The sequence below is a fragment of the Macrotis lagotis genome, chromosome 4 (assembly GCF_037893015.1).
Source record: "Macrotis lagotis isolate mMagLag1 chromosome 4, bilby.v1.9.chrom.fasta, whole genome shotgun sequence".
NCBI lineage: Eukaryota > Metazoa > Chordata > Mammalia > Peramelemorphia > Peramelidae > Macrotis > Macrotis lagotis.
This window is the reverse complement of record NC_133661.1, coordinates 22444732-22461090: the sequence shown is the minus strand read 5'-3', so window position 1 is coordinate 22461090 and position 16359 is coordinate 22444732. Positions and strand designations below refer to the sequence as shown.

The window sequence follows — 16359 nt, the reverse complement described above, 5'->3', positions numbered from 1 at the left end:
TTCGTCATTTCCTTCTCCAGTTCTTTTTACAGGTGAAGAAACTGAGGGAAGGAAGCTAATGGGACTGCCGCGGCTCCCGCTTTCTCCACACAACCCTCTAGCTGCCCAGGCTCAAACCGCAGGGCACCACACACCAAGTCCAACGTTGGTCGTTTGCTTTCCAAACTTTTCCATTATTGAGAGACAAAATGGCCAAGGAGGGTCAAGTCGCTCCCGCTGCACCCGTGTGCAAGGCCCCCTCCCGCTCTGCGCCCCGGGGGCCTCCGAGGGGCCGTGCATGTGCATTGGTGGGGGCAGTGTTCAGGCAAGGAGCTCCCCGCCCTGATGCCACCCGTGTGAAGCCAGAGCAAGCCTTTCCCGTGTGCAGCTCTGCCTCCTTGGGCTCTCGGCCGGGGCCTGCCAGGGCCTGCCAGAGGCCAAGCGAAGCCCATCGGAACCACGTCCACGGGGAGCAGACGGAGGGACCCCCTTTCCCCAGCGCACGAGGCCCCCTTTGCCCAGACTCCCTCCCTCCCTCTCCATCGCCGCAGCAGGGGACAGCCGGCTGCTGCCCCTCGGGGAAGGGAGCTCGGGGGAGGCGCGATGCCTCGAGGGCCCCCCCGCACAGCCCCGTGAGCCCCGGGGAATGGGGGGGCCCATGAAACCCAGCGCTCCCCCAGCGCTCGGACAGGGCGGGGCATGACTGCCTGGCTCTGTGTGTCCGGCTGGCATCCTGTGGCACACGAGCGCTCGTGGCTGGGGGAGCCCCCGAGCGCCAGCTGGGGGTCCTGGCGGCCGGCCCCGCTCCGCTCTCCGGCCTCCCCCGGGCCTTTGGGCTCCCGTGGGGGCGCCGCCCCGGAGGACGGCCCCGTCGGGCAGCGCCTGCGGAGGGGCTCCCTCCCCGCGTCTGCCCGCGCCCTGGCCCTCCGTCCGTCCGTCCGTCCGTCCTGCCGGGCCGTGCGCGGGTGCCAGCGGTGGCCGGGGGGGGGGGGTCTGCGTTCTCCGAGGCGGAGCCGGGGCCGGAGGGGGTGGGGCCGAGGGGGGCCCCGGCCCCCGAGAGGGGGGGAGCCGAGGGGCCGCGCTCGGGCCCCCCCCCGCCCCCCAGAGATAAAGGCCCGGGGCGGGGCGCAGGGCGGCCACAGCGCGGCAGCGGCGGCTCGGGCCGGGCCGGGCCGGGGCCGCGGGGGCCGGGGAGGGCGCCGTCGGGCCATGGAGCCGCGGGTGCTGCTGAGCGCGCTGGGCACGCGGCTGCTGTTCGCGCTGCACGCGCTGCTGGCCGTCTGGAGGGCGAGCCGGGCGCGCCGCGAGCTGTGGGCACTGGCACTGCTGCTGCTGCCGCTCGGCCTGGAGACGGCGCTCACGCTGCACCGGCGCCGCGGCCGCAGCGCCCCCGGGTGAGTGCGCCCCCGGGCGAGGGGCGAGGGGGCGCCCCCGGGTGGGGAGTGCGCCCCCGGGCGAGGGGCGAGGGGGCGCCCCCGGGTGGGGAGTGCGCCCCCGGGCGAGGGGCGAGGGGGGCGCCCCCGGGTGGGGAGTGCGCCCCTGGGTGAGGGGGGGCGCCGAGGGGCCGGGAGGGAGGCGGCTGCCTGGCTCTCCCGGGGGCTCTCTCTCTCTCTCTCTCTCTCTCCTCTCTCTCTCTCTCTCTGTCTGTCTGTCTCTCTCTCTCTCTCTCTCTCTCTCTCTGTTTCCCTATTTCTGTCTCTGTGTGTGTGTGTCTCTCTCTCCGTCTGTTCCTGCCTTTCTCTCCATGTCTGTCTCTCTCCTTCCACCCTTTTTCTTCCCTCTCTCCCTTTCCATCCATCGTTCCTTCCTTCCTCCTTCTCCCCTTTCTCTTTGCTTCTCTTTCCTTTCTCCCTCTTATCTCACCTCTCTCTTCCTGATTTCCCTCTGCTTTCTCCCTCTCTCTTCATCCTCCTCTTTTTCTTTCTCCCCTTCCCTCCTCTCCTTTCTTTTCCCCAATCTCTCTCTCTCTCTTATTTCTTTTCCATTCTCCTCAGACTCTCTCTCTTGCACCCCCTCTCCTTCCTCCCCCCCCCTTCCCCCTTGAACTCCTGCTTGGCTTCAGGAAACCCCCAAGGAAGACCTGCACTTTGAGGACCGGGCTAGGGGAAGGAAGCGGGTTCCCTGGCTGGGCACTGCCCGTCCCGGGACTTTGACTTGGCATCTTCCAGGTCAGTCATGGCCCAGTAACTCAGGGTCTGGGCCTTACTCTCCTCTGGGGTTGGGGGGGGGGGGGCTCCTGATGTACCCCTAAGTTCATTCCACCCTCTATTCTGCTTCTTCCAACCTGACCAAAGTGTTTGAATGGCAGCGAACGGGCTAGGAGGGAATTCTGGGACTATTTGCATGATCCTTGCCCCTTATGTATTTTCCTCCTAAACCTTTTCAGGGGCTTAAAGTGCCATTTCAAGAATTTGTATTTATACATTCAAATTAGAAAAAAATATTTAATCATATACCTGTAATAGATTTAATGTTTAAGAATAAGGAAAAATAAAAACTAGGGAAATAAAGCCCCAGTTCTGGGAATCTTCAGAGAGCCCATCTGGCCTTTTTACATTTTGAAATTTTTTTAAACTTAAAACCCTCAAAATTTAAAAGCCATTCCAAATGATAAAAGATAAAAAGAGAATGACAGGAGCTTTGTTTATTTGATTCATTGCGATGACCCATGTGGCATGATATAAAATGTGTAACAGCCTGGGTTGGGATTCTATTTCTGCCACTGGGTCTCCTTGAATAGGTCACTGGCTCATCTGGGCCTTTTCTTCCCTCATGTACAAGGAAGGGAACTGGACTGGATAATGTCTAAGTCTTTGCCACTTGATCTTATTTCTAACAAGGAAGTACCATCTCAGCCCAGTTTCAAGGCTTAAACTTGACTTAATCCGGGGCAGTTTATCCTTTCTAATGTCAGTATCTTGGGGTTGACCCTGGCTGATGGGAAGGGAGTTCAGGATCGTGGGCACATATCTCAAGAGAGTTCAACCCATTCAACCTTCTCCTTTGATCAGTAAGGAACCAAGGGCCCCCAACACCAAAAAGGGACTTATCATAAAATCTTCTCAAACTCATAGATTTAGAGCTGACTGGGCCAGTTCTTAGAGTAACTACTGTATCTGCCCCATTTTACAGATGAGAACCCAGAGAGGTTAACTGATTTTTCCAAAGTCACACAGGTAGCAGGTCTTCTGATTCTAACGTCAAGCTTCCGCTACAATCCCAAACATTGTAGAACTGACTTTGGAATCCTCAGAGAAATAGTTTCCTGCATAAACAAGTTGGAGAGTTGAAGAAACAAATGAAAAGGAGCAGGTGTAAGAGTGTGTGTGTGTGTGTGTGTGTGTGTGTGTTTTCAAGAAAGTGTGTATTTTCTCTCTTACATCCTATAACATTGATTTTGTTTTTATAAAGTATTTTTCAAGAGTAGAGAAGAACATTTGCAACTGTAGGTGAATTAAGGATTTAGTAGTAGTAATATACTTGTGGAGTTGGCCTACTAATCATAATCAGTTGATTTAGGAAGAAGTGGGGAGCATGTGCTAAACCACTTGGTGGCTCTTCCAGGGAGAACTTGAAAGTTAACTGATATTACTTATAGACCAAAGGCAAGTTACCACAGCTTTCTAGACCTCAGTTTCCCTTTCTGTAAAAATCTTGAGGTTGGACTAGTTGAGGTCTGAGGCCCTTCCTAAATCTGTGATCGAGGGTGCTGTGTTCTTATCTCAGCTCTATCAAAAATCGAATGGTTCAGTAGTCTTTCAGAACCTTCCATCCATCTTGTCAACATTAATAGCTGGTTATGACTAAAGTCCCCATTCACACTCAACCAAAAAGCCAATGGTGGGAGACAAAGGTGGAGACCAAGTTGCTGGCTATCATCCAGGGTATCCTTGGAGGAAGCTTGTGCCCCCCCCCCATCATGTGTCAGTAAGTAAGTCCTCTTTACTTTCTGTTTTAATATCCCATTTAAAAAAATATCAGTAGAACATACTGTCCTTTGAAGCAAGGAGAAAAACCTCCTAGAAACATCTAGAATCATAAACTGGAATCAAGTCAGAAAATGAAACCAGTCACTTTCACTTCAGAAGAAGGGTTTATGTAGCAGGGTTTTATATTACAGAAATAAAGAGTATAATTTTCTTGTCTTGGGGAGCATCCAGTCTAATCATTCAGAGTGACCAAGCAAAACAAACTGATTGAGTTAGCATAGATATGCAGGTTTTAAGACTCTTTTAAAGTTTTTCTTTAAAATTGAAGGTTTTATGGATATGTTTTCTTTTTTTATCCTTGATTATTTCTGACTGATATAACACTATTTCCCCCCCCCTCCCCCCCCCCCGAGAAACACATAGAACTCCTTCCTTTTAAAAAAGAATAGGGGCAGCTAGGTGGTGCAGTGGATAAAGCACCAGCCCTGGAGTCAGGAGGACCTGGGTTCAAATCTGGTCTCAGACACTTAATAATGACCTAGCTGTATGGCCTTGGGAAAGTCACTTAACCCCATTTGCCTTGCAAAAAACGTTAAAAAAATAAAATAAAAAAGAATTTAAAAAGTGAAGCAAAACTGCCAATGGGACAGGGATGTTATTCAGTCAAGACTTAGATCTCAGTCCTATCACTTCCCATCCTGCTACGTGACATTGGTCAAGTCACAACTTCCCAATTTTCGTTTTCTTCATCTCATCTGTAAAATGAGGGGGGTAGAATGACCAAAATTTTCCTCCCATTCTACACCCTTAAGAAGAATAGATTTCTTCTTTCTCTGGATCCGAGATTGGTAGTTGCAATTCATTTGAGTTCAAACACGTTTCAATGCCTTTTTTGTTTGCATTATATAGTACTGGTGACATATTATGGCCTTCAGGCTAATGGAGAAAGACTTAGAAATGTTTTTAAAATGGCCTGTTTAGTATCTCCCAGTTCTACTCATTTTGCTAAGTACAACTGAGTCAGCAAAAACAGTCCTTTGTAAATGGGAATTTTAGCTCACAGTGCTTATTAAAAATCATGATAAGGGGAGAGAAGTATACCTGAGGACATGTTGCAAAAATTTTGAAAAGCTTTGACAAAAGCCATATCCAAGATTATTTTAATTGTCTTGTCACATTTATTTAGTTTCTTTTACATTACATAAACCTATTCATATCCTATTTCAATGCCTTCTGATAATTTGGAAGTCATTCTGAGTTTTTGAAGTCCATGCCAGCAGATGTTCTTTTTAAGTTGGGAAGACATCAATTATGTATTCTTTGATGAATTCTTGGACCCACTTCATTAACTGTCTAAAGACTTGACTGGAAGACAAGCAATTGGTGAAATGTGGGGGCAATTCATGAAGATTTTCTCCTAAGGTCATTACTGTGGCTTGTCTTTTCAGTCAACCTAATCTCAATCAATAAAAAGTCATGCTAAGATTGGGTTCTGAACCTAAGTTTCAGAGAGCTCCAAAAGTTCCATGGATATGGATCAAGAGGACTGTGAATTTTGATGGGAAAATTTCCATCTTTATTTTCCCTAACTTGAAATTTAGCATTTGGCCCAATTATAAGCAGTACTTGGTCCTTTTATTTTAATCAATAGAAATCACAGATATTTTCATATTATATTACACTTATTGTAGCTAACTCAAAATAAGATTTATGCGCATTTACTAGGTTGAAACAACTGTAGTTATTTTACCTGCCATTAGATATATTATTCTGTAATATTTTGATCTTGATTTCAGTATAGTTTCTTTTGTAGTCATCTGTATTTTATTGTATCTAAAAACATTATCCTGAGATAGGGTTTACTGGATTGTCAAACGGAGATACAGCACAAAAATAAATGAACTCCTTGGTCTTTCTTGATATCCCCAGAATATAAATTCTTGTTGACTCTCTGGAAGAGTTGAGATTTGAACCTTTGAAAAGACAATCCACAATAATGAAATTCCAGATTCTAGAGGAATGAATTTATCAGTTTTCAAAGCCTAAAAAAAAAAAAGGCAGATAGAACAAAGTCTGGAAACTAAGTGACTTTGCTTTGGATCCCCGAGAAAATCCTAAAATGGATCATTAAAAGGAGTGCTATTTTATGAGGCAGAAAATAGTGAGAATATCACCTCCCTCTTTATCGAGAAAGGATTATTCCAGACTAAATTCATTTCTGGTTTTTTTTTTTTGACAAGATTAGTAATGTACCAAGTAAAGGAATCTCTTGTGGATTAAGTTTACCTAGATTTCAGCGAAGCTTTTCTCTCATATGATTCATATGTTGAAGTTGCTGAAAGATAGATGAGATGAGGGTCCAATCAGATATATTCCAGAAGTGGTAGTTGTTAATGATTCCATGTCAACACATCCAGGGGTCTCCAGTGAGTTTCCCCAAGGTTCTGTTATTGCATCGCCTCATGCGTATTTTAACATTATTTTTTTAATCAGTGTCTTGGATAAAGGCATAGAGGGGGTGCTTATCAAATCTGCAGATGACAAAGAGTTGGGAGGGTTAGCTAACATGGGACATGGCAGTGTCACTATCTAAAACAGTCTTGACAGGCTCAAGTAATGAGCTGAATCTATTAAGATGAAATTCGGTAGAGATAAATATAAAGTCTTGCACTTGGATAAAAAAAAAGAAAAAGAAAACCCACCACCCGTCTTGACAAGTATAATATGGAAGAGGTATGGAGAGATAGTGGATGTGGGAAAAAGCAAATAGATCTGAGGGTTTGAATGGGCTGCAAGCTCCATATGAGTCAGTCGTTCAGTGGTGGTGAACAGTGAACTCTACAAGGAGGGGCTGGGATAGGGACATGGAGATCCCCACCACACTCTGCCCTCACAAGACTTTATCTAGAGTTTGGGGTTCAGTTCTGCATTCCACAGTATGGGAAGGCCATTGAGAAATTGGAGAGTGGTCAGAGGAAGGTAATGAGGATGGAGAAGGGGCTTGAGTCTGTGACATGTGAGGATTGGTTTAGTATTGGAGAAAACATGCTTCAGGAGAATAATGGTAACTTTCTTCAAGTATTTGATGGATTGTCTTATGGAGGAGGGATTTGTTGTAGACATGATTATCCAGTGACTATCAGTCCTGACTCCAGGTCTACTGTTTTTATTCATTGAGTCATTTAGCTGTCCCCTGAATTGAAATTAAAAAAAGCCTCAGGTCTGGAGACAAGAAGACCTGAGTTCAAATATGGCTTCAGATACTTGCTGGCTGTGTGACTCTGGGCAAGTCATTTTACCTTGTTTGCTTCAGTTTCCTCAACTGTAAAATGAACTGGAAAAGGAAATGGCAAAAAGAAATCCTAAAACCCTCTAGTATCTTGGTCAAGAAAACTCCACGGAGTCTCAAAGAATGTGACCTAATCACAGTGAAACAACAACAAAAATTTGAATTCAGAGGGTAGAGCCAGTAACAACAGGCAGAAGTTCTCAAAAAGGAGTTTGATGTGGGGAAGTCATTTTAATGATTTAAGTTATTCCAAAATGCAAGTCCCTTTTGGACTTATTATAGGGAGTTGTCTTTGATGTTTGAATTGGACTACATTGTTATTAATATCCATTCCAACTCATATAGTCTAAGAATCTATGACTCTATTGATCTATAAGTAAAGAATGTATCCCAGGAAAACAGAGCATCTTTTCTATATATGGCTTGTAAAAAGATGTTTTGCCGTTTTCTTTTGAAAAAAATCTAAATGAATGAAAGCCATCTATAAACCAAAGAGAATACATAAGTGGTTTTAAGTAAGGTAAAATATACACTGGAAAGACTGTAGAATTTGAAGTCAGGTGTTGGGTTTGAATCTGGGATCTGACATAATGTTAGGAAAGTCATTTGATTGTCTTCAGTTTCAGTATTCTCATCTCTCAAATGAAGGGATTGAACTGTGAACAGCCTCTGAGGTTTCTTCCATCTCCACAACTATGAAGTATGTGACCAAATACAGGTGTATATAAGAAGAATCACTAATTCCTCTGACCAGTTACAAAAATGTACCTCTTTCAGTTTTTCAAGGCCAAAAAGTTTATTCATCAGTCTTAGAAGAAAAGAATTTTGGTGTACTACAAAATGAAAGTGGTTTAATTCTTAACTTTTCTATACTCAATACTATTTCTCCCTACCTTTATTCCACCCTCATTTACCATCTTTTACAAGATATATCTAACTTGCATTAATCTGGATTTCAAAGAGCCCTTTCCATCCCTCTCCTTTGACCTCAGAGTCCACTGGCTTTCTCCACATAGTAAGCATTAACTAAGGGCTTCTTAACTTGCCATGAAGTCCCAGGACTGCTCAGTTTGGATAAAGACAGACAGGGTTCTGTCACTGCTGCTCCTGGGCCATAGACCAAGCAAGCATAGAGGACCAGACAAGAGAACCAGAGACAAAAGTCTTACTGAAATCCCTTGAAACTCACCAAATATATTTCTAGTCCTCCAAAAAGAGTTCCTCCTACTTTTCTTTGGAAAGAAAAGATGGAACTAAAGATGCTGAGCTCAGCTGACCAGCGACAGGCCGTATTACATCAACCCCACTTACTTGCCAGATGGTGGAGATTTAACATACTGGGATCCCAGAAGTTAGATAGATTCTGAGTCAACACATTACCTGGCTAAGCTGATGAAATTTATGCCAGGGAATCTTCCTTTTGCTCTGGCAGTTCTTGTTCATGGACCCTCACATTTATGAGCTGGAAGTTGTTATCTCCCTCCCATATTTTTCTTGTTTTTCCTTTCTCTTCTCTGGGCAAAAATCCAATGGATCTGTGACATACCATTTGAGTAAAGTCAAATAGAAGACAATATTTCAGTTGTTTCACAGCCAACAGTGGTAAAATATTCCTTGGGGGATAGAAAAATTACCAAGATTTTGACAAGTTTGAAGCGTGTTCTCTTGAAAGTATGTGGGAATGAAGGAGATGCAATAATCTAACCTGACTTTCCTGGCAAGATGACAGAACTGGGGGGCCCTGGAGCCTTCTTCACACCCCAGAACTTTCAGGACCTTAAAACCATGGAATGAGTGAAATTGCAGCAAGGCCCGCCCTGTTCTCTCACCTCATCTCAGATTTCTCTCTCTCTCTCTCTCTCTGTCTGTCTGTCTCTCTCTCTCCCTCCCCCCCCCCACTTTTGTTTCTGTGTCTTTCCTCTTCTGTTTCTCTGCTATACAAAACAACCCTCTGAGTAGGCTTCCTGAATTTTTTGGACAGAAAGTTTAACACTTTGTTCATAGCTTGTATTTTTCATTTCATTTTTACTCTCCTGACCCACTGTCCTCTAACCTACCAAGCTTCCTTATTGATATGAGACTTATATTCAGTGAGAAAGGAGTCTCTTAAGTGATCCAGTATCAGGAGTTAGTAGTCTAGATTCTAGGAACATGGGAAATGAATGAAAGCAGTTGACACAATTCAATTCAACAATAATCTTAAAAGCACTTACCATGGAAAAAAACATATTAGGTGCTCAAGATTTAAATAGACATATATGTATATATGTTTATTTGTGAATATTTAAATACATATACATGTATATATATATATTTATATAAAACTATTTTTCTATCTGTGAGTGGGTATTCAGTCCTTTTCAGGCATGTTTGACTCTCCATGACTACATTTGGAATTTTCTTGCAAAGATACAGGAGTGGTTTGCCATTTCTTTATCCATCTCATTTTACAGATGAAGAAAATCTAAAACACAGACACACACCATCCAGGTTGTGCAGTGGTTAGAACATTGGGCTTGGAATCAGGAAGACTCAATCTTAAATTTGACCTCAGCCACTCACTAGCTGTGTGACCTTGGGCAAGTCACTTTACCCTGTATACCTCAATTTCTTCTTCTGTAAAGTGAACTGAAGAAACAAATGACAAGCCACTCTGGTGTCTTTCCCAAGGAAATCCCAAGTGGGGTCACAGAGTCAGAAGTGACTGGAATGACTAAACAACATGCATACATACATATATGTATATGCATGTATATATCTCCTCATACACAGGTATGTCTGTGTATTCATATCCATATCCAAACATCCATACACAAGGAATTCACAGAGCCTGTAAATAGGCAACAAGTTAATACTAAAGCAAGAGCAAATAAGACTTCCTAGAGGCAGTGGGGTGGGGTGGGGGGGGGGCACAGAGGTGGTGGTGGCATCTGAGCTAAGCCTTGAAGAAATATAAGGATTCTGAGATTTGGAGTTGAAGAGGGAGGGGCTCTCTGTAATAGCAGAAGTCCATGGATCTGGCACACTGACATAAATAATGGGACAAAGATTTGACCTTGATATATGAAAACAGGATGTGAAGTAGGAAGGTGAAAAAGAAAGGAAAGCTTAGTTTATGATGTTTATTTTTAGTTACACAAGGCAAAAACAGTTTCCTCTACTTAAAAATCAAGGAATATGGGACTTCTGGCATCCTGGCTTTCGTCATGTCCCAGCTAAAATCCTACTTTCTTCAGAAAGCTTTCCAAATGCAATCTTAAATGGAATGCCTTCCCTCTGTTATTTCTTGTTTCTTGTCTCCACCATTAGAATGTGAGACATCTTTCACCTTTTTTGTGGCCTCAGTTTCCTCCAAGAACTCACCTTCTATTAGGCCAGATGTCAATACCTGCAGACAATACCTATTTTAAGTCCACATCCCTCTTTATAGAATAGCTCTCCTCTTCCATGGGAGCGCTCATCAGTGGTATCCCCAAACCCATTTATAGATCTCCCCATTTCTTCGCCCCTGTTGCAGTTCCTACATTTGCCTCCTTTAGGCTCTCTTGTTCCTGAGAGACTACAAGAGTTATTTTACCTTAATTATGAACCTTTAACTTCATTAAGACTTATTCATAGCTTTTTTTTCCCCTCCTCTCTCCCATTTTGCATTTATTCTCATTCTGTAATTTAAGCACTTCAAAGGCATCGATTCATCTGTGTAGTGAAATATTATCATCCATAATATTCCATGACTGTTTCTCTATTTGACTGATGCTTTCATCCTTGTCTTGTGTGCATTTAGAAAGACATCTAGTAATAATCTCTCTGTTGTTATTTTGGTGTCCTTGATTACAGTATTTGTTAACTTCTTTCTATATCTGTTATTTGAGTTTTTTAAAAGCAGAAAAAATCATCAGGTACAGTTTTCTTTTGAAAATTCTTTTTATTGAATGCCATCATTTTAAATTAACGATTAGACATGGATTCACACACCTACTAATGTAGGTAGACTCTTCAAATCAGTTTAACCTTGCATTTGAGTTGTTATGTTCCAAATTTCTGGAGAAATCATGGTAAAATAGAAAAATTACATAGGCATTCTCCTTAAGCAAGTCACAATTGATGTCACCTTTGGCCCTCCATGGACTCTTGCCTAGTCTGTTGATGTAGTCCTTCTACATGGTCCCTCTTCCTTCAGTCATTCCATGATGATGTATTTAGTAACAAAACCTACCAGTGTATGCCAGTTTCCTCATCAGTCAAATGATGATTTTTACTGGACCTTTAGGATTTCTACCCATAAATGTAATGGAATACTATTGTGCAGGAAGAAATGATGAATAGGCAGACTTCACAAAATCCTAGAAAGACTTGGATGAACTGATGCAAAGGTAAATGAGCAGAATCAGAAAAACTGAATACTGTGATAATCATCTATGAATAACTCAGTTCTTCTCAGCAGCATGATGTTCCAAGATGAGTACTGAGGACTCATGAAGGAAAGTTAAAGGACTAAAGAGAGCTCTGAAGGCAGAGCAAAGCATATTTGTTCTCTTTATTCTTTTTCATGTTTTTTTCCTTTTGATTTGTTTCTTCTTTCACAACTGAGACTAATATGGAAATATGTTTTACTTGATAGTATATGCATAAACTATATCATAATTGCCTACTATTTTAAGAAGAGGGAAGGGGAGGAATGTAGTAAAAACTGGAACTCAAAATCTTGTAAAAATGAATGTTAAAAATTCTCTTAAATGTAATTAGGAAAAATAAAATGCTATTAAAAATTCTGCCCATAATTAGCCTGTTGGTTTTGATGCCAACATATAGAGGCAAAGAAACCATTCAGTCATGCAAATTATCAAAAATAAAACTCAAAGGGCAGAAAAAGTATTGTAAACTTCACTTAGGTCCATGATTATTGCCTAGCCAGAGATGGACCCTTAAGCTAGCTCCTTTTTTGGGGATCAATAAAAACTGGGGGAACTGTCACCAATTTCCAGGTGGTGGTAAAAAAACTCAATAATGATCAAATATAGCAGAAATATGGTTGAAGTTAAGGGTCCATTGTTGTGTTGTGCAAATACTAGTTGCATGAATGAAAGACGTTATTTCTTCCAATCACTTTTGGGTAAGGTTTTAAATTTTACAATTTTCCCCCCTCCCTTCCTTCCCACTCTCCCCAAAAGAAGGCAGTCTAATAATCTTTACACTGTTTCCATGCTATGCATTTATCAAAATTGAATGTATTGAGAGAAAAAATATCCTTGAGGAAGAAATAAAACATTAGAGAGAGCAAAAGTATGTAGTACATAAGACATCTTTTTTTTTAATTGAAGATAATAAGCTTTGGTCTTCATTTAGACTCCACAGTTCCTTATTTGGATACAGATGGTATTCTCCATCACAAATCCACTAAAATTGTCCCTGATTATTGCACAGTTGGAATGAGCAAGTCCATTAAGGTTGATCGTCAACCTTACTGTTAGAGTGTACAGTGTTCTTCTGGTTCTGCTCATTGAACTCAGCATCAGTTCATGTAAGTCTTTCCAGGCTTCCCTGAATTCCCATCCCTCCTGATTTCTAGTAGAAAAATACTGTTTAGGGGCAGCTAGGTGGCACAGTGGATACAGCACTGGCCCAGGAGTCAGGAGTACCTGAGTTCAAATCTGGCCTCAGACACTTAATGATTGCCTAGCTGTGTGGCCTTGGGCAAGCCACTTAACCCCATTGCCTTGCAAAAACCTAAAAAAAATAGTGTTCCATCACATACATATACCACAATTTCTTTGGCTATTCTCCAGTTGATGAACATCCCCTCAATTTCCAATTCTTTGCCACCACAAGCAGCTGCTATAAATATGCTTGTTCATGTGGGATTTTTACCCTTTTTCATGATCTCTTTGGGATATAGACCCAATAATGATATTGCTGGATCAAAGGAGATATACATTTTTATTGTCCTTTAGGCATAATTCCAAATTGCTCTCCAGAAAGGTTGAATGGGTTCATAGCTCCACCAACAATGCATGAGTGTCCCAGTTTTCCCACAGCCCTTCCAATATAGATCATTGTCTTTCTGGTCATATTGGCCAATCTGAGAGGTGTGAGGTGGTATCTCAGAGATTCTTTAATTTGCATTTCTTTAATCAGTATTGATTTAGAGCAGTTTTTCATATGACTATGGATTGCTTTTATTTCCTCATCTGTAAATTGCCTTTGCATGTTGTTTGACCATTTGTCAATTGGGAAAATTGGGAAATGACTTGTTTTATTTATAAAATTGACTCAGTTCTCTGTATATTTTAGGAATGAGCCCTTTGTCACAAACACAAGTTGTAAATTGTTTTTCCCAATTTGCTACATTTCTTTTGATGTTGATTAGAGTGGTTTTGTTCGTGCAAAAGCTTTTTAATTTAATGTAATCAAAATTAGCTAGTTTGTTTTTTATGATGTTCCCTTTCTCTTCCTTGGCCATAAACTCCTCCTCTTTCCATAAATATGACAAGTACTGTATTCCTTGTTCTTCTGGTTTGCCTCTAGTATTGTGAATTATTGTCAGAAAGGGCAAATATAAAGAAACATGGGAAGACTCATCTAAAGCATTGCTGACAAGAGCAAAATCAAAAAAGCTTTCACATTGATTATAATTATCATTAAAATCATGATACAAAAGCAAACTGTGATTTTCTTATATGAAGACCTCCATCCACAGTAGAGAAAGCAGCTAGTCTTTGGGTAGTAGAACAATTCTAGAATGGGAGTTCCTAAACTTCAGGAATACACACACATACTCTCTCTCTCTCTCTCTCTCTCTCTCTCTCTCTCTCTCTCCACATATATGTATATATATATATATATATATATATACATGCATGCTATATATCTATGTGCACATAGCTATGCATATAGGTACATATACTCTGCTTATATATAGATAACTATTTGAATATAATTGGTTTCCTTTGCAGTCCTATGTATTTTATGTATTCTATAACATTACAGGATGCTTCGTAAAACCTCTGAAAATGCCTAAATACGGCTAAGAGGTTAAAGAGGATTACTAGTGGATAGATTCAGAATCTGAGTTCAAATCTAGCTTCAGATATTTGACACGTGCCAACTGTGTGACCCTGGGCAAGTCACTTAATCCTTAATTGCCTTACCAAAAAAATCTTACGTTCTAGAGGATTACTATTATTATGGTTAATTGGCTTGCCTGGCTTCAACAACATCAGCAACAGTAGTACAAAATGCAAGAATGATTTACTTTTCTCAGACCTGTATTTTCAGTGGTATGAGAAACTCCCTTCACCAATACAGATCTGCCCCTTTTCTACAACTTAGAGACTTGAGAGTCCCCCCCAGGAACATTGGACAATTTTCTCTTGTAGCCACCAAGTCTCAGAGGTGGGACTTGAACCTGGGTCTTCCTTTATGAGACTCAACTTCTGATCATTGTGTCAAAGTACTTCTGAGTGCAGAGGGTCATAACCCACATAAACATATTCACAGAAGAAAGAAAAGGCAGAGATGGGAGAGAGAAAAATAGTTGATTTAAAAAATCATTTTGCTAATAGACCATTTTTTTAAAAATCAAGAAAAAAAGCAAATGGTGAATCATCTGGAGTTTCACATTTTATGTATTAACCTTTGTATTTGATGCAGCTGTCTGATTGATGGTTGCTAGACTTAGAATAGAAACATTTTTAGTGAAGGAAAAAAGAAATAATGTGTCTATGAGGATTAAAAATTCGCAAACATATTATACAAATGCTTACCTTGTCTTAAGGGACAGAAGGGTAACATACACCTAAGGATTGTTTATTGAGTATCACGAGATTGTGTTGGCTCAATTGCAACTTACTGAGATGTTGTTTTATGTTATAAATACATTTTTGCATTTGGGCATAGCCATAATCTAAACTAATTCCCATATGCTCACTTTCCTTCATTCAGTTTGTGACCAACCGGGGACCCTTTAGAGAGAAACCATAGACTGGCAGCAGCTTGTACCAATGTTCAATTGGTATAATCAAGAGAATGTCTTTGAACAAGAGGGGCATATCTAAATTATTGCCTATAAACTGAGAAAAAAAATCTGTGTTAGGTCATATTGCTACTGTGACAGACTACCTAATGTACAAATATTAAATGGCTTTCCCATTGTAATCAGGTGATTAGAAGTGGGATTAAAATACCAGTGATGGTCACATATACTAAAAGAAAATATTTCCTACTACCATGGTACTTGGAATTTCAGGACTCTTTATAGAACATGTAGGCCACACCTACTCACATCCTAATGTATAGAGCAGAAACATGAAGCTTCCAGAATTAAGGTGGCCTCTGCAGTTCTCATCTCTTAGACTTCATGACCTCTGAGCACCATCCCCCCAAGTCTAGATTGATGAACCAATGACTTGTCCAAGGTCATCCATCCAGTAAGAGGCAGGACCTGGCTACAAAGCCTGTACCTCTGACTCCAAATCTGGTATTCTTTATACTATGTAGTATATACATTAAAAATGACCTCCTGGCAAACTCCTTCCCTCCCCACACACGTGCCACATCAAAAACAAGACTTTTCGACCTTTCATTGTTATGGATCATAATTGATAGAAATATCAACAGGACCCCATGACAAAGTTGTTTTTTTTAAATCAATGTTACATGTATCTGATGGGGAAACTCATGATTAGATAGTTGTTTGTCTGAATTTTGAAATGATCAATGGGCTTTATTTGATATCAGAAAATGTAATACAAACACTCATAAAAGGAAGATGGGCAACTAGGTGGGCAGTGGAGAGAATGTGGCACCTGAAGTCAGTAAGTCTTACTTAGCTACTTGAGTTCAAATCTGACCTCAACTACTCTATCCATGTAGCCCTGGGCAAACCACTTCACCCCATTTGCCTCAGTTTCCTTATCTGTAAAATGGGCTGGAGAAGGAAATGCCAAAGCACTCAATTGTCTTTGCTAAGAAAACCCCAAATGGAGTTTCACAAAGAGTTGGACACAATTAAAAAATGACAGAACAATATCAAAAAAGTAAAATTCAAAATAAAATCAGCCTTTAGTAAGTGTCTACTAGTGAGAACCCTTCCATCCTCCCATCCCCCCACTCAATATACACAGCTGTGCACTCCAAGCCAGGAGGGGGTGACCCCAGTTGGGA

General features: G+C 41.8%; 1 protein-coding gene across 1 annotated transcript in view; it reads left to right on the top strand.

Moving 5' to 3' along the window:
- The first annotated feature begins 1188 nt into the window (after positions 1-1188).
- The window catches only part of TMEM26 (transmembrane protein 26), a 51041-nt gene continuing 35870 nt past the window's right edge, over positions 1189-16359 (top strand). Inside the window, exon 1 of the mRNA XM_074232333.1 lies at positions 1189-1373. Coding sequence (XP_074088434.1) covers positions 1189-1373 — 185 coding nt within the window. The remainder of the gene's footprint in view (positions 1374-16359) is intronic.